A 23,118-nucleotide genomic window follows, 5' to 3' on the forward strand; every position below is an offset into this window, starting at 1 on the left:
ACAATCTTAGTAGAAGCTGAGTGGTCACACACAGGAAAAGCAGGTGCAGCGTGTCCCAGTGTGCTTCACAAAGACCCCAATAGGACTAGCCAGCTGCTGGCACCGGTGTTTGAGAAGGTGTAGTGCTCTGCTACAGCTCTTTTATAAAGGGTACTTATTTCACTCTTCCAGAAGAAGGCAGAAAATCTGTACAGACATGTGACCCCACTGTTCTCTAGCTGAGCTCCATATCAGCAAGCCCATATCCTCATACTGAGGAGAACGCTGAGTGCAGCCCTGGCAGCCGTGTGCACTATGCCTGCCTCTGGCCAGCCCCGTTTCCTTACGTTTTACCTCCTGACTCTGATTCAGTTCTCTTCATGAGTGACCTGGGTGTTTCTGGTACAAGATTCAAGGACAATGACCATGAAAGCACTTGCCCACATCAGTCTTCCACAGGGATGGTGCAGCAAACCTATAGCTATAATCACTTCCACGGGCTCTGTGGTGATGACTTGGTTCCTGGTGCTGATGTAAGCATGGAGCCCATCTGCAGGCCCTGCTGCCCCAGGACTGGGAGGTAGAGACAGTAATGGACATTGGGTCACAGGACTGAAGAGCTCATTCACCAGTAAAAGTAGAGGGGCAAGACAGCAACAAGGCAAAGTTTGAGATCATGGGAGTAGAAAGTCTTCCAGTGTGAGGAGTTTGAACTTTAGCTATACAAGTGAGTTGTAGGGGTATAGTATGGTGTTGAGAGAGTCAAGGAACTGCAAAGCCAAGGTGTCATTGCTGCCTTGAGCTCTCTGATCCAAGGCTAGGTCAGCCCTGCTTACTCCAGCTATAGCCATTGCTCACCAAGCCTGCATCACTGACTGGACATGGCCCCACAGCCCTCGAGGACTCCAGGGCCTGTTCCCTGGCAGCATCACCAGTGTCACCCATCACCTAACGTTTTGTCTTCACAGTCATTGCTCCTCCCCTGGCCTTCCTGTCTGTTCTCTGCACTGGCAAAGCGACCGTAAACGCAGCCCCTTCTCAGAATCCCCTCTGCTTGGTCTTGCCCTGCTCCCCTCTCCTGTGCATGCCGCACTTCCTCTGCACTGCTCAGCAGGCTTGCCCTTCACCTCCTCCTTCTCCTAGTGCTCCACTCCCTTCTCACTGCACTTGGGTCTCAGTCTGGACACCCGCTTTTAGCCCCAGCTCAGTGTTCTCCAGTCTCCTTGCAACTTGGCGAAACCTGTCATTAATTTCTTGGTGAGTCCCCACCACACTCCCCACCGTGGCTTCCCTAGGTTTCCTTCCCACCACAGCCTCCAGCCACACACCTTCCCATCATTCTGCAGGTGGCATGCCTTCTTGTCTACTAAGGAAACTGGGGACATATGACACCATTTTCCTAAAATTCTTCTACTCTGGCTCACAATCTGTGTTCCTTCTCTTGTTTTTCTTTAGTCTTGCCTTTAAAGAGGGCATATCTGGTCTCTTTTCTAAGACAAGTCCCTCCTGATCCTACTCCTCTATAATTTACTTTATCTCTTCTTCCCCTTCAGTTTTTCCTCTGATCTGATTTTCTCCTCTAACTGCAAATATGTTCATCTCCTGCATCTCTTAGAACAAAAACAAAAAGAAAAACTTTCTGTTAATTCCCCCTTGTTATCTTGTTGTTGCCTATCTTCCCTTTTCTTAACTACAAACTTTTTGATGAAGAATGCTACATTTACTGCCTACATCCATTTTCTCTGCCATCTGCTCATTTTCTCACCTAGGTGCCCTGATGCCCACCTCCACCATTCTACTGAAACTGCCTTCTCAACCATGGGTGCATGGAATGCCTCCGGGTTGCAGAGCCCAGAGATCAAAACTCGCATCCCTCCACCTTCATTACATAATGCTTCCATGTTAGCTATCAACACGTCTGTGTAGAAAGCAATAGACTTCATTAGTCTGATAATATACCTGAAATGTAATGACATCATGGGCTCAATTCTAAAGACTTCAAGCTGATAAGTAAAAACTTGAATTTATAAAAGCATTATTTACTCATCACAAGATAGTATTTTGAACAGAAGTGCACTAATATATCATAAGAAAACTATATTGTGCTTTCCTATAAGATTTATGGTTTGAACCGAGTTGGGTTGTAGCCAATGCCAATGATTTCCTGACTGTTCTACATTTTCTCCACCTGCTGCTTATTAGCAAGCAACAGAAGTAGCTGTTCTTACTTGGGCAGCAGTTCGGCCACGCAATAGCAGGACAGCTTCTTAATAGCACTCCCAATTTATACTTAACACTTGTGAATTATAACTTCCTAGATAACCAGGCCACATATTCTTCATACCTGTTAGATTATCTTTGCCCCACACATTGTATGGTGGAATCAGGAGGGAGATGGCCAAAGGGAAAGACCAAGGTAGATTCAATTTTGACAATAGTAGCTGGCTGTTCACCTGGTGAAACATATTTGGTCCAACTCTGGAGGGGAGCCAGAGGTAAGAAGAATGAAAATAAGACAAGTGCCTGGGTACCATCTTTGAAGGAAGACAATAGTGAGTGCCACTCAGGAGAGAGGGTCCACCCCACAGGAAAGGATCTACTTTTGGTCATGTAGGAGAAGCTGGCCCTCTGAGAAGGAAGATGGAAAAAAAAGCCAGCTTTGATTTGCCATCCTTGAACATACCTATTATTTTCGGAAAAAAATCTGTTGAGGACAGGATATATTTATCTGAAATATCAGAAATCTCTCTGAACATGTTATATTTTCACACATGCTAAGTCATTAAGTTCTTATTTAGAAGATATTAGGGTCCTTGTGTGTTTGTAAAAAATGAATTGTATCCTTTGTGTTTTCAGGAGAGTGTCTGTTCTGTGGGCTAAATGTTTGTGTTAAGACTTCCTTACCTCTTGGCTTTGTGGCCATTTAGAGGCTTTATGACCAATGAAAGGTTTCTGCAGCCCAGGAAGGGGCCCTATGGAGATAAAATGCCTTGTGTTTCCCTGCAGGAGGTCCAGCTCTCTCAGACAAGTTTAATAGCCATTCATGCACTGAGAAGATCTTATCTCGTGTCCTATTGGTTGGGGTCACTTGCTGGCTCACATTATATTGAAATGTGGGCAGAGAGAGGGAGTAATTTGTTAATGTCACATAGGATGAACTTGGTTAGAAAGGGAAGTGCACCCACTTTATAATAACACAAGTGTTTCCTTGCTAATCCCTTGGCAGGTTCATTATCTGTGCAGCCTCAGGCAATGGTTAGCCTATCGTGAAAGTGAAATTTAACCCTCAGCATGAAATTAATCCTCAAAGACTTATGTCTGCTCAGTCTAGAAATAATACATTCTAAGTGATTTTATAATCCCTGACTCTTTCTTTATGCATGGGTGCTAAATTGTTATCGAGATGTTATAGACCATACTAGGAAATTGATTTTTGTTTACTTTAGAAAACTGGACAAATCTATAAGAACAGAAAGTCTGATTTCCCAGTTCACATTTGCAGTTGTAAACCTGACATGGTAGGATGACTGTTTTTTAGGCATTAATAGAGTTACCATTTGTTGGTGATCATACTTGTGTTTGTGCTATTCTTTACCTAATATGTCTAGGAAAAGATTTTTTTTTTTTTTAATGTCACTTGACAAAAAGGCCCTTTCGTTGATCTCATTGACATTTGACATGGAAAAACTGGGAAGCACCATGAGAATGTCCAACCAGTGTGAATGGCTCCTTGTAGAGGCAGAAAACCTTTAACAGGAGTAAAAGGAAGTGAGGCTGTGTCCCTTTTCCTGTTTCACAAGACAGAGCTTTATTCTTAGCCTTTTCTTGTATCTTTCTTTCCAAAGTGTAAGGGCAGTTGGGAGGGAGAAGAGGGGAGAGAGGTCAGGATTGAGAAAGGTGCGGAAGGGAGCCAGTATTTACTGAGAAATCAACGTACCAAGTATTTTATACACATTGTCTCATTTAATCCTCATTGCAAATGGCAAAATAGGTATCATTTTTTCAGATAAAGAAACAGAAAGGCTTAAATTTCCTGCCCAAGTTCATGCAGTAGGTAGGTGGCATAGCCAGGATTTGAACCCAGGTCTGTCTGACTCCAAAGCTTTTTTATTTCTACCATATTCCAGAACTTAATCCTAAGAAAAGATAAAAAGATGTGAAAAAGCAATAAAACCTTGCCTGATGGAAAGTCAGTTTTCCCCCCAATATACAAGAGGTCTTTGCAGTTTACCTAGTTGCAGTTTGGAATATTAGTGATCTTCTTGCTAATCGTGTTTTATTTATGTGCATCATGATGACTTATTTTTACTATATTCTTAGGTTGCTATTATTTCCCTTTGCTGCACTATTACAAAATTAATCCATGCCTTCACTTACAGTGCTTTAAAAGATGGTTGTGAGACAAATGACCAAAAGGTCCAATGGTACAGGATAGGTGTACACTAGAATTTACAGAATTCTTTATTTCTAGATATTTCAAAGAAATCAAGAGTCTCCTGAATTTAGGCAATATATCTGATTTTCTGTTTTAATCCAGCACATACACATTTTTTAGATGTCTGCCTACTGCTTTGCAGACCCGAGTTTAAGTAATTTTTCATAGGGGAAGTTGGACTTTTAGAAGAAGCACGGCTGTACCTGCATATATCCTTACCTTGTCAAATCCCTTATCAAATTTGCATTCCAGATTTTGGTTTTCTCATGGCTGACCTATTGTAACATTCTTTTTTACTATTGCTTCCTGTTGGTTGACATAACCTGTCCCTCTACTGGGAGAGGAAATTAAATTGGTCTGGCACAATTTTCTCCTCACAGAGCCAAGTTCAGTAGAAGCCAGTGCCCTTTCCTAAGTAGATACATGTCAACTATTTGATCATTTACTCTTATTTTGGCCTGTTATTTAGGTACTTACTTCTGTTTGAATCTACAGGTACATGTTTTCTAAACTTCTAGAACATTATTCCTAAGCATTTAAAGATCCCAAGTTTAGTTCTTAGAAAAAGGTGATCAGCCCTGACTGAGGTACACATCTCTCCTTTTAAAGCTCTCTAACAAGGCCCTTTTCTGTGCTGGTTGAACTTTCCCTCCACCCAGGGAGCACCTTGCTCACTGCCCCAGAAGCTGCCCTTCCTGGCATCACAAGGGAACTGCTTCAAATTAGTTTTCTCCATTTAACCCCATCTATTCTATCGTCTGTCAATTCAGTTGGTACATCCTATGTCCTCTAAGTGTTTATTTATTTTCTCTCTGTGTGTATATATATATATAGAATTTATTTTAATAGTGCTGTGTATTTACTTTGAATTCCCTTCTCATTACCTCTGATTTTTAAACTTCCTTGTGTGTCCTCTTTTTGGTATCCTTAATGCCTGATATAGCTTGCTATGCACTTTATAGATAGACTGAAAATTTAACCATAATGAACTTCTGTGGAAGTTTTACCTCTTAATGAAATCCAAGGTTTTTTTTTTTTCCAATTTCAAGCAAAATGAAATTATTTAAATGCTGATAAACAATGAGAATTTATTTTAACGAAGTGCAAATAGATTCTGATACAATATTCTTTATTGCTTAATCACGAGAAAGGGTGGAATCCACTTTGTTTTCTGAGATTTGTTTGGGTCATTACAGAGAGTGCTAAAAGATGTCCCTTTGAAGTGATAATTTTCACAAGGGTAGAAACAGTCATTTATAGTGTTTAAAAAATAATCTTAAAAAGGCATAAAGCTGCAAACAGGCAATAAAATTTTGTTGCAAAGTAGATTCATTTGAGTACCCAAGAATGTCTTCCTGTTGGCATTTGTTTATAATCTTGTTTGTTTTTCTAGTTACTTCTGAATTATCAGCCTGCAGAAAAGCATGAAAAGGTGTAATAACCACACTTCAGATTCATTAAGTTAATATGGAGTATCATGGAAAATCGTTTTAACTCTTGAAAATCCCTCTACAACTATAAAAGTGCAAATGAGATTGTCCCTGCTGTTTTAGTCAGGCCCTGAGCCTCAAAGCAATAGGATATTTATAAGAAAATTCCAGACATAGCAGTGCTGCCATGATCCATGTGACCCAAACTTTCCAGTTTCTGTCTCTTGTCCTGTCTAGGGAAAAACAAAGAGACACATAATTTATATGGGAAGATCTCAAATCATTGTTATAAATCTTAACTCATTATAATGAAGATACGTATATTATTTTATAGAATCATTAGGTTGATTTGGAATTTAAAAAACCATACTTTTTGATTTCCACTATACTCTGGTGGTGATTTTCAAGTCACTCTTTTTCCATAAACAGCTCCAGCTTCTCTCTGGTAGTGTCCTGAGAAACTGGCCATTTCTGTTTTCCACTGAAGGATTTGGTTTTCTTTAAGACTATACTGACAGTCCCTTATGTTTGGAAGATTCTATTTCACTTTTATCAAACTAACAAAGACACATGCATGGAAATGACTTGAGCATATCTATGTATTGATCTTTCTAAAATTTTATACTTGGAACAGACTACACTGATCTTTTCAGCTGTGACTAAAATAGCTTGAAGGAAGAGAATGTTGTATATTTAAGAGTCTTTTCCATGTTCCTAATTTGGTTTGAAATTTAATTCAGTAGACTCCATTTTTCAATTTCTTAGAACAGTTTGCTAGATTTATAGGCATGACATCTTCATTCTAAGGTTTGATGCATCTTACAAAAGAATGTTTGAAGAAACAGCAAAGGAAGCATTTTGATCTTTTCAGTTCCAAGCTGGCATAATAAAATTATCTTGCTGTGGAGCCTTTTTTATTTTAAACTTATATTAATAACTGAAGTAATGAGGGACTGTACAGTCAGTCACCAAGTTTATCTGAGGAGAACTGAATTTGCTAATAGCCATGTTTTTAAAACACAAAGTACTGCTTCCTACAATACAATGTCTTACAGGATGCAATGATTAAGTAAAATGTAGTCCTAGCAAAACAATGAAGTTATGTTTAGTGGGAAAATACTTTATCCTTCTTTAGTACTTAAATTTAAATATAAATTATTTAAAATAAAATGAAATAAATCCATTTCCTCAGCTGCTCTTGCCACATAACTGCTTGATAGCCACATGTGGCTAGTGACTGCCATATTGGACGGTGCAGTCTTAAATCTTTATGGATTTTACTCAAAGCTCTAGTGCTATTTTAATGATATTTTGTATGCAGTCATTGTTTAGGAAAAACATGATGAAACAAATATAAATTTCTGTCTACAGATCTGCTAGAAATCTGGATAAATAAAATCAGGCTTTAGACTGATTTCTAAGCACACTTATTTCCCTGATTTTAGCTATGCAAGTGTGTGTGTGCTGGGTTTGGCGGGGAGCTGAGAGACAGGGGAAACTGGAACCATTTGATCAACCTGTGACTTTTAAAAACATAACCCTCTGCCGCTTTCAATCCCATGATGAAGTCCTAGTAAATCTAAGCTTTTCTATATCCCAAGCCATGAAATTGATAATATGGAATATTGAGGAGGGGATGATGTGGGTTTCTATGTGTGGTGAAGGGCAGCAGTAGTAGGCCTTAGGAATATATTAATTTTGAAAAATAAATACCTTGTTACTCAAACTTAATGACAGTTTACATAAAACATGCAACTTAAACTTAAAACTAAGTAGAGTGAAAATAGATGTTTTCTCCCACTTTGTCTTTTTCCAGAGAGAGGAATATGATTGCTTTCTAGTACCCCTTTCCCTGAAAAGAGAAAAAAGGATACATATGTTATCACCAAAGACTTAGTAGTGGAGTAGGAAACAATAATTAGAGAAAAAAAAACCCTTAAAATGAAGTGTTTGGATTCTGTCCCTGGATATTCACACCATCTTTGTTACACCTAAGGTTAGACAATTTACTGAACCCTCCCCACTTCCGCGTATGAGGCACTTGTCACACTGAATAACAGTGATGGGATGTGTGGAGTAATAATTTCTCATCCAGATGGTTGCTTAGGTAGCATCTTTTGCTGTGAACTAATGACAATAAAACAAATGTGAACGATCTTCAAAAAATGTGAAAGAGAAAATTGTAATTAGTTCTTTGGATGCAATACTCTATGGCATAGCTAATGAATTAGTTTGGTACAAAGAATTTTTTTCTGCCTAAGAAGTAATGTGGTGAAAATCTGATTCTGTGGTTATTTCTATGGTTTCTCTCTTACTGTTTTTATGAACATTTTCATTTTTAAATGTAATAACTTGGATTCTGCATGGTGTGGTACTAGAAATATGCACTGGTCACAATACACAGTCATGTAGAAAGCAAGCGTCAGCTCTCTCAGTGGTGAAGCAATCCACCAGAAAAAAAAAAAAAAAAAAAGCAACAGCGGACAACATCAGTCATATAGCTGAGGAGGAGTGAAAAGAGGGAAAGTTTTACCAGAAAATATGAAGGTGTACTATTTGTACACCACTTGTTTTGAAGTGTCTGCAAATGCCCTCCTTGGCAAGCCACCACCACTCAGCCTCTGCTAAAGGGGTTGGGCTTGGTAGCATGTTTGCATGATGTCTCTATCTCCTGGACATGGTTAAAGGAACCAACATTAGACAGCTGACCCAAGGATAACCTCCTAGAGAATTGTAACTGTGATATGGTTTTGCAGTGAGAGAAACAGATGGTACTCCAAAAGTAGGATAAATTGAAGACAGTTTATACATGAGTTAAATGCAAAGATTTGGTCAGGGTGAAAGAAAGCCACAAGGAATAACTCAGGATCCTGGGGCTACCAGCACCAGGAGGTAGAGCTGTCACTCTAAGGCATGTGTGAAGGAGAAGGTGACCAAAACTTCAAAGATGAAAACTTTTTATCTTTGAGAAGTCTCTTTGATAGGAACAGTGAACTCCTGTTGACAGAGCCAGCAAGCCTGAGGAAGCCTTGTGGGAAGGAACCAGATGAATATATATCCCAAATCCATTCTCCTGCCTCCCGTCACCTGCCAGGGTTCTTCATTAACCAAATTCAGCTGGAAGTAGGATAACACAGGACTCTTTTGAGGCAATCAATTCAAATCACCTCTCAGGGGAAGGAACAGAGTAGAAAGGGTTAGAGAGTGACCAGGTGTGGTGGCTCACACCTGTAATCCCAGCACCTTGGGAGGGAGAGGTGAGTGGATCACTTGAGCTCAGGAGTTCAAGACCAGCCTGGCCAACATGGTGAAACCCCATCTCTACTAAACTAAAAAAACTAGCCGGGTGTGGTGGGTGCCTGTAGTCCTAGCTACTCAGGCAGATGAAGCATGAGAATCATTTGAACCCATGAGGTGGAGGTTGCAGTAAGGTGAGATCTCACTACCCCATTCCAACCTGGAGGACAGAGTGAGACCCTCTCTTAAACAAACAAACAAAACAAAGAAAGGGGTAGAGAGTGGATCTGGAAGAACTAATGAAAGATATTTGGCACACATGGTACAGAAAGGAGTAGGTGGTGGGCACTAGGTTTGCATCATAGTACACGAAGACTTGGCACCAGTCTATCAAAGTCAGTGTGATGAGGGAGCAGGAAGCACGAGGACCAGGAGGAACCATCTTTAAAGAGGACTCGTAGAGAGGCAGAGTCACAGTACAATTCCAATTCTTGTATCAGTTAAGGCACACCCAGTGCAGTAACAAAAAATCCCTAAGTTTCAGCAATTTGACCTGTTTCAGCAATTTGACCCGTAGAAGTAGAGCCACTTCAATAGTACAAAACAGGTTTTCCTGGATGGTAGCCGGTTTTCCTCAGTGTGTGATTTAGGGATCCAGGCTCCTCTTATCTGTGGCTCTGTACCCACTAGTGCTTTGGAACCCTCTGCTTCCAACTTGTGAGTGATACAGTCTTGATGTGACATGTGTCTCTTAAGGTATATCGTGCAGGTGAAACAAAAAAGAAAATGAAGAAGTGCCACTTACTTCTTAAAAGCCTCAGTCTGGAAGTGGTACATGTCACTTCTGCTTATATTTCACTGATAGGAGCTAGTCACATGAGTTATCCATGGATGTACAGGGAGCTGAGAGTATCCCTGGATATATCTAGCTGGGTACATGTCTTCTAGAATCAACTTTATATGACAAAAAAGGGAGCAGGAGGTTTTAGTGGACAGTTGATCCCATCTGCATAGTTCCTCATGGATTTCCATACCTCAGTCCCAGTTCCAGAAGAAGACCTCACATTGCCACACATGGTCTCTGTCATAAACCACCTCCCGCTTTATGTGAGTCACCTTGAGACATATCAGTCCTAGCCACCAAATCCCTTGATGAAGGCATGAAGCCACACTGATTTAGGATAAAGTGTTGCAATGTAACAAAAAAGTCATCTTGTGCCTTCAACTTTCCAGAAAGTTTAAACTTGGGATTCGAAATTGTTTTGTCTGTATTGCACTAGAGTGTAAAAGTGTGGTATCTTCAACTGTATACTTGCTTATCTGTGGTAAATTTTAAAAACATCTTCAGAAACCGCATAGCTTTTTTTACATTTATTATCAATTTAACAAAAATTGTATACACCACGTTGTTTTCATAGCCTTTTAACTCTCTTAATAGTTAACTGAAACCTAACCTGACACAAGTAATACCACTGACAAATATTTATTTGAACCAATCTTCGTTGTAGAAAGTTATCTTGGCATTACATATTTAAAGTTGTGAATATACTGATTTCGCCACTGAAGGTACTCATTTCTTCCCTTGCCTTATTTCAAAATTTGTCTATATTAAGGAAAATTAAAACACAAAAAAGGAAGGATCTGCCAACTACCCTAGAGAGTATATCAAGATTTTTTTGAGATTTCAAAGCATGAAGTTGCAGCTGTCCCATGATTTCAGCCAGAATTTTACCTAATGCACATGAGTAAGAGTGGGCTTAGTAGGCCCAAAAGCATTTGTACTGGGAAGCAGAACACTTTGTGGTGGTTTTTTCTTTCTTTCTCTTTTCTTCCACCGAAAGGGATAGTGCAGTACCACCACAACCAACAGAAAAACCACAGTGATTCGGTCTGAATTCTGAAAATATAAAGGTTTTTCAACAGACATTTTCATACTTTTGTCAAATTGTCAAACTAAACATACATCTATGAAAATCTAAATAACAGACACATACCACATAGTCCATAATGCAGAAGTGAGAAACAAACATAAAAAGCACAGAAGGGCATTTTATTTGAAGAAGCAAACAGAAACACAATCCACAAAACAAACAGGGGAACAAAAGGAAGAGGGAATCATTCAGGCTGGCATCAGCTGTGCTTTGTGTCATCGTCCTCGTCCTCATCCCCATCCTCATCCAAAGTTGTGATTAGATCTTGTTTGGCTTCCAGGAGCCATGGGACACTATTAAGCCCTTAGGGTAGAGGGATCCAGAAGGGACAGGCGCACATAGCCACAGGCCATTGATGGCGCATGAGGGGCTATACCTGAGAGTGACCACCTGGGCCTATGGGAGAGAACACTACAGGAAAATGGAGGCCATATGACTCCTCCTCCCCCCAGGACAGCCTATTCTCAGGGAATGTTCAAACTTAGCCAGAGGCCACTTATCTTTGAACCTCAACTCTCTGGCGTGGAAATGAGAAACAGAACACACACAAAAAAAGATCTGTAAACAGCCCACACTGATGTTGCAAAGGCCGGACACTAATGTTCATGGACTTCACTCATGGTGTGGCCCCTCAGGCCCTCACGAAGAGCCATAATCAAGCTGGGTTCTCTGGTCCTTAGTCCACTGCTGATTTTAGGTGGTGAATTAAAGCACATAGGAGGAAAGTGGCTGAGAAAGAGTGGGAGGAGGCGCCTGGAGCAGGGAGAGTGGCTTAGAGGCTAATACACTGATGTGCAAGAAATGAGACCTCACTGCCTAGCAAAAAGAGAGAAAACAGCACAAAACTATACAGGGAAAACCACCAGAAAAGCGATGTGAGGCAATTAGCATAGGGACTCGCCTGCCCAAGCCTTGCCAAGCTAGAGGAAAACACTGCATAACAGAACAGGAGGGTAATTCCTATTCAAGAGGTCCCCACTGACCCCGAAAATGCTGCATTGGGCTCCTTGTGTACTATTCAAGGAGGCAAGCAAAAATAAGACAAACCTGGGAAGACTTGCCTATTATTAATGTTTGAAAGCTACGTGTTTGTCTTATTGTAATACAAACTTCTGTGAGAAGGTTGGTGTCTTAGTAAAGCAGAGTTTAACACTTAGGTGCCCAGTACAGAGTAGGCACCCAATGAATGTTCGTTGGCTTGAATTATCTGTAAATTCCACTATTTGAGAACACGTTTTGCTCTTTTATACTCAATAATAATGTGTTACTTGGGAGTGACTGAAATTCCAAATGTTTAACTCAAATCTGCCCACTTAAATTTCAGGAGGATTCGTTGAATGAGAGTGAGGGGAGTTTCATTAGATATGACAATTCACCCCAGCAGAAATTTAAAGGAGGAGATTTAACTCTTAGCTATTCATGTAGATTTCTAACTGGGGTCCCATTTAAAAAGCATGCATTATGTTTCATTTTTAATATTTTAGGAAACCTAGGTTTCCCATGACACCCAATTATCTAGATCTCAATTTGTAGAACAGAGAGTTATTTTCCAAAGGTAATTATGTTTTAAAATGCAAAGTTACATTTGTGTAAAAGCTGCTAGCTAAAGTCAGCATTTTACAAAATTAAATGACTTGGACTGTCTTGTAGTGTTGTTGCAACCCAGCAAAGCACCTGCCTATAATACTGCCAAACATATTAGTTGTCTTTTATTAAACATTTGTTAATTGGTGAAGCATAGTTTTCTTGTTCAAATTCTGTGGACAAGTTGGGCCTGGTACTAGGTCAGATTAATTCATGCATCTCTTCTGCTGCCAGTATTCTAAGTGATTTTTGATTATTTTTAACATGTAATTTGATGATAATGATGAAACCACACTCTTCCACTGGGTCTCTTTTGAGTGTGAGTTCATGACATAATGGAATGTTTATTATTAAAGGCATTTAGTTAAGAGAAAGAGAAAGAGGAAGAGATCATGAAAGAGATAGAAAGAGAGCTACAGAGCTCATTAGTTTATACTTGCCTTGATGATATTCCTCAGGCATTCAGTACACACTTAAACACTTAGAAACAAGTAAGCCCCATGGAATAGATGAATATAGACAGATCTTTCATTGTTGTTGTTGTTGTCCAGAATGTATCAATGCAGTTAGCTATGCGGAGAAGGCTAAAAGAGATCACATGAGATCACATGATGTCTTTTGCTCTCCAAACAGACCTGCATCTAAAACCTCCTACAAAGATGTCCATCTCTTCTCCCCAAAGGGGATATCTCTCTCCATTCACAGTCTATACCCCTGGCAGTGAGGAATCAAATTAAATGGACACAGCTTCTTGGAAGCCTGGCTCGCTCTCCCCGGCACAGTTCATTGAGGGCTGCTTTTTTTTGGATTCCAGAGATAAACTTCATTGTCAGCTGGGTGATATTTAAGTGATTCTCTTTTTACTAATGAAAAAGCTTGACTTCAGAGAAGCACTTTTACTGGTCACTCAGTGAACTAGAGATGAAATTTTTAGTACAGTACCACTGGAAGCAGAAAACTGCTTACTCTAGCCCAGTGCTCTTTTAGCTCCAAACTGGCACTTTTTCTTTTCTAAGTGATCTTAATCCTACAAACATAAGGAAACTGTGAAACTAGAGGACACACTGGGATAGATTATATATGTAAGAATGCTCTCAACGTTGAAAATGATATAAAAGTAAGCAGTATGACTACCATTTGTTTGTCAGTTTGGGGTTCAATCCATCCATGAAATGCTTTTGAAAATTGTGGCCTCATTTGAAAACTGGTAACAACCAATCCAAATCTTGGTAACATGTGAGGTCAATCTTGATATAAAAATAAAAACCTCCCTTGAAATTTTCCTCCGCTATAATAGGAATAAGCATATTTTCTTCCTTATTAGCCAAGCTTATTGTCTCCATTCCCCCAATTTTTTCCTAGTATGAGCAATTATGCTTATGAATGTAAAGCAACCCACATTCTTTTCATCTTTTTTTCTTTGATATTATTGAAAAGCATCCTTATCAGTGCTAAATAAACTATACAGTAGGTACACTTGATCACTTAAAATAAAATGGAATAGTATATTAAGTCTCCAGAGACTCCATATTCTCCAACAGACTCCCTCACTGGGCCCCTGGCTCCTGTTCTCTAGTGCATAGTTTCTGTAGAGTGGCTCAGTTCCCAGGGCCAGTGAGAAGGTTCTGGCAGTTTTAACTACATTCAAATTCCCTGTTCTGGAAATCTGTTATGGAAGCTAGAAACCAAGAACTTCAGTCTCATTCTGAACAATGAGCTAAGGTTCAACAGGTAAGGATGGTGTTTTGTGCTTCTTATTCACTAGGCAGTAGATGCTATTGGTGAATACAGGAAAATCTTGTGGACTCAAGGGGGTTGCTTGGGAGGATCGGAGAGAGAAGATGCACAGGTAACTTTTTTGGGTTGGGTGCTTCTTATTCACTAGGCAGTAGATGCTATTGGTGAATACAGGAAGAACTTGTGGACTCAAGGGGGTTGCTTGGGAGGATCGGAGAGAGAAGATACACAGGTAACTTTTTTGGGTTGGGGGGGTAATCACTTGGAAAATGCAGTAAAACTATGATACTTGTCTTGACTATAGTAATTTTAATAGTTGATTGCTGAGGTTGATGTGATCCTCTCTATTCTCATTACCTTGATAATGGGTTCTATTTCCAGTCTGATTCATCCTTCCCCCGTTTCCCAAATATGAGTTGGTTTCATGGTAATTAACCACTGTAATGGCCAGCCTAGGTCAGTGCAGGTGGGACAATGTAGCAAGAGCATGTAGATTTGAAGTCATTTGTTCGCATTAAATATGAAGTTTAAATATGTGTATACATACATACATATGTATGTTCAAAGAGTGGTTGCACGATAATCTGATATTAAGCATACTTTTATGATGTGACATGTATTTTACAAAGCAAAATAATTGAAAGTTATGCTAGTCAAGCTTTTGTTTAATGGAGACTAGTTTATGCTTCTAGTTTATGCTTGGAGCATTTTAATTATACAGCTATGTTAATTAGCCTATTTTATTACTTGTGGTTTAACATTATTAGATTTAGGTTGTAATCTCTAATGATCATTTGCCTCTGACTTGTTAACTAGCATATTGTCATTAAAATAAATTTTAGAATTATATTGTCAGTGTGTTAGTTATTATCCCATAAGTAATATAAACAAGTAGAAGAACTTGTGCCAGATGGTAGAATAAACTCTCTTATCACAATTCATTTTGCAATCTCAAATTTTCATAGATTCTAAATACTAGAAATACCGTATGTCTTGTAATTGTGAAAGATGTACAAAACTAGATCTATTTCACCATACTCATGAAGGATATGTAAATAAATGTTTATTGTAATGAAATCTGTGGTTGACAAAATGGCAAACTATTTATAGGATATTTAAGTGTACTGTAAGACTGTGAATTGTAAAGTATACAGTCACAAAATATCAGTCTTTAAATCTCCTTGGCTTGTGAAAGGAACTGCAATTAGATGTGTCTAGGATCACAGGAAATTACTTAAAGTATGTTCAGGCTATCAGGGTTGATCTGATATTTCAGTGAGATAGTATTTTTGAGGCTCTGTTAAAAAACATGTTCAAAATTACATAGCACAGAAGATTTTCTTTGCCTTTGTGGCCTTGCCAAGATGTTGTTACTTTATCTGTAGTAATTATCTAGGCTGACTGAGCACTCCAGGTTACATATTTTTTCAAATTATAAACTGTTTTACAATAACATAGAGACATTTATTGGTCTCCTTTACAGTATATAAATGTTAAGCCAATGCATACCCCTGCCCACCTACACCTAATAAAGACATACAGATTTTAAACAGGCAAAGAACATCTTAATTTTAACCGGGTATAGGTTTCTGTGTCTTACAGAAATGACTAAGCAACAATCAGGAAAAGTATCTATCTTTCCCTAGATTTTTAGAATAATTTGATAAGCAGCCAAATATGTCTGAGTACTGCTTTTGAACTTCAGTCAGTGATCACTGCTTGGATAGAGCCAAACTCCATGACCCCGGTGGACTTGTTAGCTTTATTTTGGAGTGTTAATTGATGACAGGCCTAGAATGTGAAAGCAACAAGCAAAGGCAATGCTTAAATTGCAGGTGAACCAAGTTCCTAGAATCTCTATTTAACATGCATATTCTACCTTGTTTTATAGTTAATTACTAACATCTCCTGTCCCCCACCTTGGTTTATTCTCTTCTAGAGGGCAGGACCTGGGTGTTATTCATCTTTGGGGCCTCCAAACCCTTAACCTTGTTCCTTGTACAGATGGGGAGCTCAGTAAATACTGAGACAAAAATTCATGTCTGGAACTACAAACCACACCTTCGAAAATGATTAGAGGCCCTGTTGATCTCAGTCAGTGCTAAGGCAATGTTATGTAGTTATTATTATTATTTTTGTTTTGGTTTGGTTTGGTGTTTTGTTTTGTTTTGAGACAGAATCTCGCTCTGTTGTCCAGGCTGGAGTGCAGTGGCATGATCTCTGCTCACTGCAACCTCCACGTCCTGAGTTCAAATGATTCTCCTACCTCAGCTTCTTGAGTAGCTGGAATTACAGGTGTCTGCCACCATGCGCAGCTGATTTTTGTATTTGTAGTAGAGATAGAGTTTCACCATGTTGGTCAGGCTAGTCTCAAACTCCTGACTTTAAGTAATCTACCTGTCTCGGCCTCCCAAAGTGCTGGGATTACAGGTGTAAGCCACCACACCCAGACAGTGTAGATTATTATTATATTTAATCTGAAGTGAAGACAAAATAGCCACAGCTAAATTTTTTTAAAAACTACCATTCACATTACAAGATACTTCAATTTGGAAGAGTAAAGCTATGGACATAGAGAAATGTTAGAAGGAAACCATCCCCCACCCATCCCTGCCCAGTACTTGCTAAAAAAAAAACAAAAAAAACTATCTTCAAAACCAGCAGTGTCATCTTTCCACCATCTGATGTGCTCTTTCCGGAGGGATGAGAAAGGCACAGGCCCCAGTGCTTATCTCCTGTGGAAAGATTTCTTCTCTCAGATGGTAATTTTTCAGAAAATGGAAAACAAACGTACATGGTGGGAATTCTTCTGAAGATGTGCTTTCTCGGGTCTTTGCCCAGAGTTGGTGAGGTCGGTGTGTACACGTAAATTTCAAAACCTCAGACATGTCTTTGCATGTTTGGTCTGACTTTGGCTATGTTCAACCAACTCATAAGAAAGCAAACATACTCTGTAGGAGCAACATCTAATTTCAGTAAGAAAGGCTAATTACAGTGAATTAAAATCTTTATTTAATCTTCCTACAGTTATCCTTTTAATGTGTTCTGTAATTGCAAACCTTTAGTCTGTTAATCTCTGATTCATTAGTGGGCTTCTTAAGTGTTTATTGAGGAACATGTGTAATATTCAGGTAATTACTAATAATCTTTGTTCATGGCACATTCACAGAAATCTCTGCAGGGAGTTTCATTAGGCTCATCACCACTTATCATCAGTATACAACTTTTTCTAGCAGTCTCCCACCTCTAGAAAGGATGGAATTTGGGGCCTTTAGAATACAAAAGGCAAGGTCTATTCTCCCTTATGGATAACAAACTCAAATATTAAGTTTGTGCGCTGCTCTCCCTCAAATCAAATTGTCCCATTTTATTGCTGAGGAAAAAGGCAGAGGGATTAAATTACAAGTCTCACCAGTTTACACTGTGAGTCAGTGGCAGCACTAGAATTGCAACCAGTGGCTCCCAGTCTGTGTCTCGGTTCCTCAAAGTGCTTCACCTCCTTTGACATACAGGTGGAATTTTTATGTAACCTAGTGTATTGTGGCATAAATTGCCAGTGAAGGGGGAAAAGTGGCACTTAAGGCTGGCTTTGGTGGTAAGGATCCGCTGCATTTTCATCCTAAACAAAAACAAACCTTCTGATCTCCTTTTTGATTGCTGAAATCCCTATAAGAGAAGACACATTTTGACGGATGGCACATTAAAGTAGAAGTCACAATAAGGATGAATGATGGATGTGAATGTGTTTCCAAAAGCAGAGCTAAATGGGAGAAGGCAGAAGAGAGCACAGGAATGCTGTTGAACTAAGAAGTGATCCAGGGGTGACGCCAGAAATGCACTTTACCTGTCTCACTGATTTGCTCAGGGATTGGTGGCAGTGCCAAAGGGGTGACTTGGAATGGCTTCCCACTGCCAGTCTCCATCAGTTCCCTCTCCCAAAGCACCCCAAATAATCATATGATCTAACTAAAAAGCAGCAGAGTGTGTGCTATGCAAATGTAGCCTCAAGACAAATCCTATCATTTACCCCAATCCAACCCTTTGCAATTCAATTACTGCATATTCATATAAAGATAGGACGATATAAGTTATATTAGGTTGGTGCAAAAGTAGTTGCGGTTTTGGCCATTAAAAGATTGAGTGTTAGGCACCATCGAAAGTATGGCCAAAACCACGATGACTTTTGCACCAAATGTATAATATATAAGTTATGTATGTATATATACTATATATGCATATATAGTATATGTACATATATATGCATATATCCTGTATAGTGTACAAATATATTTCTAAAGCCTCCACTCACCAGAATATTCAGTATTCGTTAAGAAGATGATAGATATAAAATTACTTTGGAAATAAAGGCACTGCATAAATTTGAGATTGTAGAATTTTCAAACACCTTGTCTTGAGACTTTTAAGGCAGCAAAGCCATTTTATTTTATTTTATTTTATTTTTATTTTTATTTTTTGAGTCAGAGTCTCGCTCTGTCCCCCAGGCTGGAGTGCAGTGGCGCGAACTTGGCTCACTGCAAGCTCCGCCTCCCGGGTTCACATCATTCTTCTGCCTCAGCCTCCCAAGTAGCTGGGACTACAGGAACCTGCCATCACGCCTGGCTAATTTTTTTTTTTTTTTTGTATTTTTTAGTAGAGATGGGGTTTCACCATGTTAGCCAGGATGGTCTCGATCTCCTGACCTCATGACCTGCCCACCTCAGCCTCCCAGAGTGCTGGGATTACAGGCGTGAGCCACCGCACCCAGCCAAGCCATTTTATTTCTTACAGACATGTCTTTCTTTTGGCCATATCTTCAGAAGTACTCAAATAAGCGGAAGTGGTATATCTATGCTGAGACTGAGTCACAGACTAGTTTAAAATAGAATATCACTGAGCACACAATGAAGACAGCGCAAAATGCTGCAGTCATGATTCTCAGCTAATTTAGAAAAAAATGCTTCAATGAGTGCAAACATTTTTTGTCTTTAAAAAATATGCTCGTACATTTGTTTGGGAACATTGAGAAGCCCTTCCTTACCCTGGTGGTTACCACAGTAACTCACTCAGTATTGTGGCTGGTAAATGACAGGGCCTATTTCCTCCCATTTGTTAAGTGTATGCAGTCCTTTGGCTATGAGAACAGCCACAGATAGGTATCTGGCTCCTTTGCAATGTAGCCTAGGGTTTGAGCCACACTCCTGTCTGTTGTGTGTGATTCTGATCGGATGTTAGGCACCAAATATGTCCCAAGTGTTACATCATTGTCCACTCTGTCAGTGTGGCAGCAAGTTTCCATTCTAACAAAAGAAGTTACTCAGATGGATATTCCATACGTATTTAAGCTGCTTTTATTAGGACAATGGAGAAGTCCAACCCTTTCTTCTAAATGCAATCAAGAGTGGTGTAGCTTTGCCTTTGTAATTTTACAAGGGGTTGTATTACGTAACTGGAAAATTGTCTCCCTGAATATAGAGAGAATTTGTTAGCAGAAAATACAGCTTGGAACATGCTGATGTAAAGCTTCAATCCAAGAGAGAAACCTTTTAAGTTGCTGAAATGTAGAGCAGAGGAAGAAGGAAATTGCTGTTTTACATGATTGACCAAAATGCACTGTAATTATATCAACTTGAAACAGATTGCTGAGAAGAGCTGATAACTCTGTGATCAGAATAAGTCATGTGTAATGGAACAAAATACTGCAACCAAATACTGCAAGTGCTTTCTCTGTAAAGTGTAGATATGACGTATGTGAGAGGCACAGTAGAAGAGACAACTGTTTTTACCTTAGCCTGTGTAATGGGGCCTCTGGCTGCTTTAGCATAGCTAAGAATGGAAGGCAGGCTTTACTGGGGCATTAGTAGTTACCATGTCTGCCCATCCTTTTGCATTGCTCATGCAGCACGGTTTATGGACTGTGCTCCTGTAATGTTTTGATGTTGCTGCTCCTGGTTGTAATTAACTCAGCATCACTCATCAGACAGTCAGTTCCTAAATGAAGCACTCCTCAAGGATTTCATGGACTGCCCTTTCTTGTTGCCTGTTTGAAAATCTGTGGGTAAAGTTTAATTGCAGATATGTAGCCCAAAGGTAGTCTTTCTTTATTTCCCCTCTCCTTTTCCCTTCCATTGTCTCTGCTAAGTACTATTTCCCACCCATAAATAGCCGATCATCCCTAATAAGAGTGGTGCTAGCATCTGATGCTCTGAAACACTATTTCTAAACATCTGATACTCTGAAACGCTATTTCTAAACAATAGGTTTTGTTTATGGTGATCATCTATTTGCACATCTTCTTCACCTTACTGAAAGCTTCTACAAGGCAGGCTTTGTCTTATTTCTTTATAAGCCCCCAAATAGAAGAGTGTATAATAAATAGTTGTGTTCAAGAACTCTTATGAACTGAATGAATAATAGATAGGAAATATGATCTATTTGGTTCTGCAAAGAGAAAAAGAAATTGCAACTAGTGAGTGAAGTGCCTAGACTTGTGAAATCATCATACTCTGTATTCACATTTGCATAAGCTGTCAGAAAACCCACCTGGGAATTACCTGGGCATGCAGACATCATAGGCAAAGCTGAGATCTCTAACCACAGAAGGTAAGAAAAGGCTAAAGTTGCATGTCTAGACATAGGACATGCTTGCCTGGCCCATCTGCTGACTTGTTCACAGACTCATCTGGAACCAGGGCCGTGCAGTTGTGCAATGGCCATCCTGAGGTAGCTGAAGTGCTGATGTGAGCAGCAGAAAAGGTCAAGTGCTTTATACTGGGCTTTGACTTTAGCTCCTATATACCTTCTACCAAACCACTTCAGGTCTCCAAGCACCCTGAGCAAACAAGTGCATGCAGCAAGCAGAGTACTGTGACATTTTCCCGAAGGAAACGCAGGGTAGGTGGCTGTAATGTTCGCTTCCCCGTTAGAAAGGACAGCTTTCCGTTGCTGGCCATTGTTCCTGTCGTCTCCCCACCTGGAATGCTTCCTCCTGATTTACTCTCTGACTCCCATGAGGAGTCAGCTCAAATCCTTCTCTTTCCTGAAACCCTCACTGACCCTCTGCAGAAAGCGGTAATTGCTCCCCTTGTGAACACCTGGACAACCTGGTGCCGATGCTACTTCACATTTTGCATATTTCCTCTTACATCGTTATTTTTTTCTTCATATTTCTTTCTTGTGCGTCTTGAGGTTGAAGGTAGTACCCTGGGTTTTTTAAAAACCTGTAGCATCTTAAATCATATGGCACACATTAAGAAAATAATTCATAATTTGGGAAAATGCATCTAGAAAGGAATTTACTGAGATAAATGAACTTAATTAAAGCTTATTACAGATATTATGAAAAGCATCTATGCTTATCTAATACTTTCATAATATATAAAACTGTTTTGAATAACTTTTAAAAGAACAGTTAGAGTCTTGGTTTTTCCCACTAGATGTAAGAAAGGATTTTATACTCAACAATAATATAGGCTACAAATATGCAAATACAGAAATGAAGATTCTTATTTGAACTGAACAAAAGTCATATTTTGGAAATTGCTCTGTATGTTTCAAAGTAATTTGTTGTCTAGGGGTAGTGGCTCATGCGTGCAATCCCAGCACTTTGGGAGACCGAGGCGGGAGGATTGCTTGAGCCCAGAAGTTCCATACCAGCTTGGGCAAGAAGGGAAGACGCCACCTCTACAAAAAAAATTTTTTTTAATTAGCTAGTCATGATGGTGCATGCCTGTAGTCCCAGCTCAGGAGGCTGAGGTGGGAAGATCCCTTGGGCTTGAGCCTAGGAGTTCGAAGACGCAATGAGCTGTGATCGCACCACTGCACTCCACCCTGGGGACAGAGCAAGACCCTGTCAAAAAAAAAAAAAAAAAGAGGAGAATATGTTAAATGTGCCATTTTAAAAAATTAAGGAGAAAAAGGACTACCCAGCAAGCTTGCCCCTTTCATTATATTCCTGTTGCCTTTATTTATATTCTATCACCATTATTTCTCACCCAGACTATCGTATCTCCTTCCTGATTGTTCTCTCTGCCATATTCCCATTCTAATCCATCCAATTGGTTAATAGGTACTCATTTAGAGTACCTATTGTAATAGAGTAATAGAGATTTGTATTGCAAAGAACTCTGCTGGAAGACTGAACTCCCACGTCTCTGAACAGTACTGTTCACAAACTTCTTCACAGTACTCTTCAGTACTTCTTCACAAACACATGTAGCAACTTTTCACTTTACAAAACCAAATGTAATTCCAGCCTTGCTTTGCTTTTCAGTATTATAACACACTCACTCTGGCCATATGCCCAACTACTTCAGTCAAAGCAGTACATTCGTTCTTCTGTCTGATATGTGTCAGTTTGTAGCATAATTCTGTGAGGCCTAGAACTATAAAATATATTATTCCTAGAAGTAGACATTGTGTTCATATCATCAAGCCAACAATCTAAGAAAAGCATTTTGAACTAAATAACATCAGAAGTATTTTTGAAAAGTTATTTTTCAAAAGCAGGTAAAATTGTGGAGGGAATTCTCTCCCACAGAAGGAACAAGACCCCTAACTTACAACAGGAACAATAAAGTAAAGCACAAGGAATAGGCAGGCTAAAGAACCCAAAGTATAGAGAACTCAGGTATGGGAGAAATGAGAGTACTTGTTATAAACCTCTTTAGAAACAAACTCCAGAGCAAATACAAAACAAAAAGATAAGACCCTTGTACTGGAAACTTCCACATTTGGAGGGCTAAGAGTTCAGAGATGCATGATCATATGCAAAAAGAAGAAAAAAGAA

General features: G+C 39.4%; 1 protein-coding gene across 1 annotated transcript in view; it reads left to right on the top strand.

The window, feature by feature from the left end:
* The first annotated feature begins 359 nt into the window (after window positions 1-359).
* Window positions 360-23,118, top strand: part of SLC25A21 (solute carrier family 25 member 21) — a 184,127-nt gene continuing 161,368 nt past the window's right edge. The window contains exons 1-2 of the mRNA XM_030930827.1: window positions 360-512; window positions 14,482-14,565. Coding sequence (XP_030786687.1) covers window positions 360-512; window positions 14,482-14,565 — 237 coding nt within the window. The remainder of the gene's footprint in view (window positions 513-14,481; window positions 14,566-23,118) is intronic.

This window comes from Rhinopithecus roxellana, chromosome 5, assembly GCF_007565055.1.
Source record: "Rhinopithecus roxellana isolate Shanxi Qingling chromosome 5, ASM756505v1, whole genome shotgun sequence".
In the NCBI taxonomy this organism is placed as follows: domain Eukaryota; kingdom Metazoa; phylum Chordata; class Mammalia; order Primates; family Cercopithecidae; genus Rhinopithecus; species Rhinopithecus roxellana.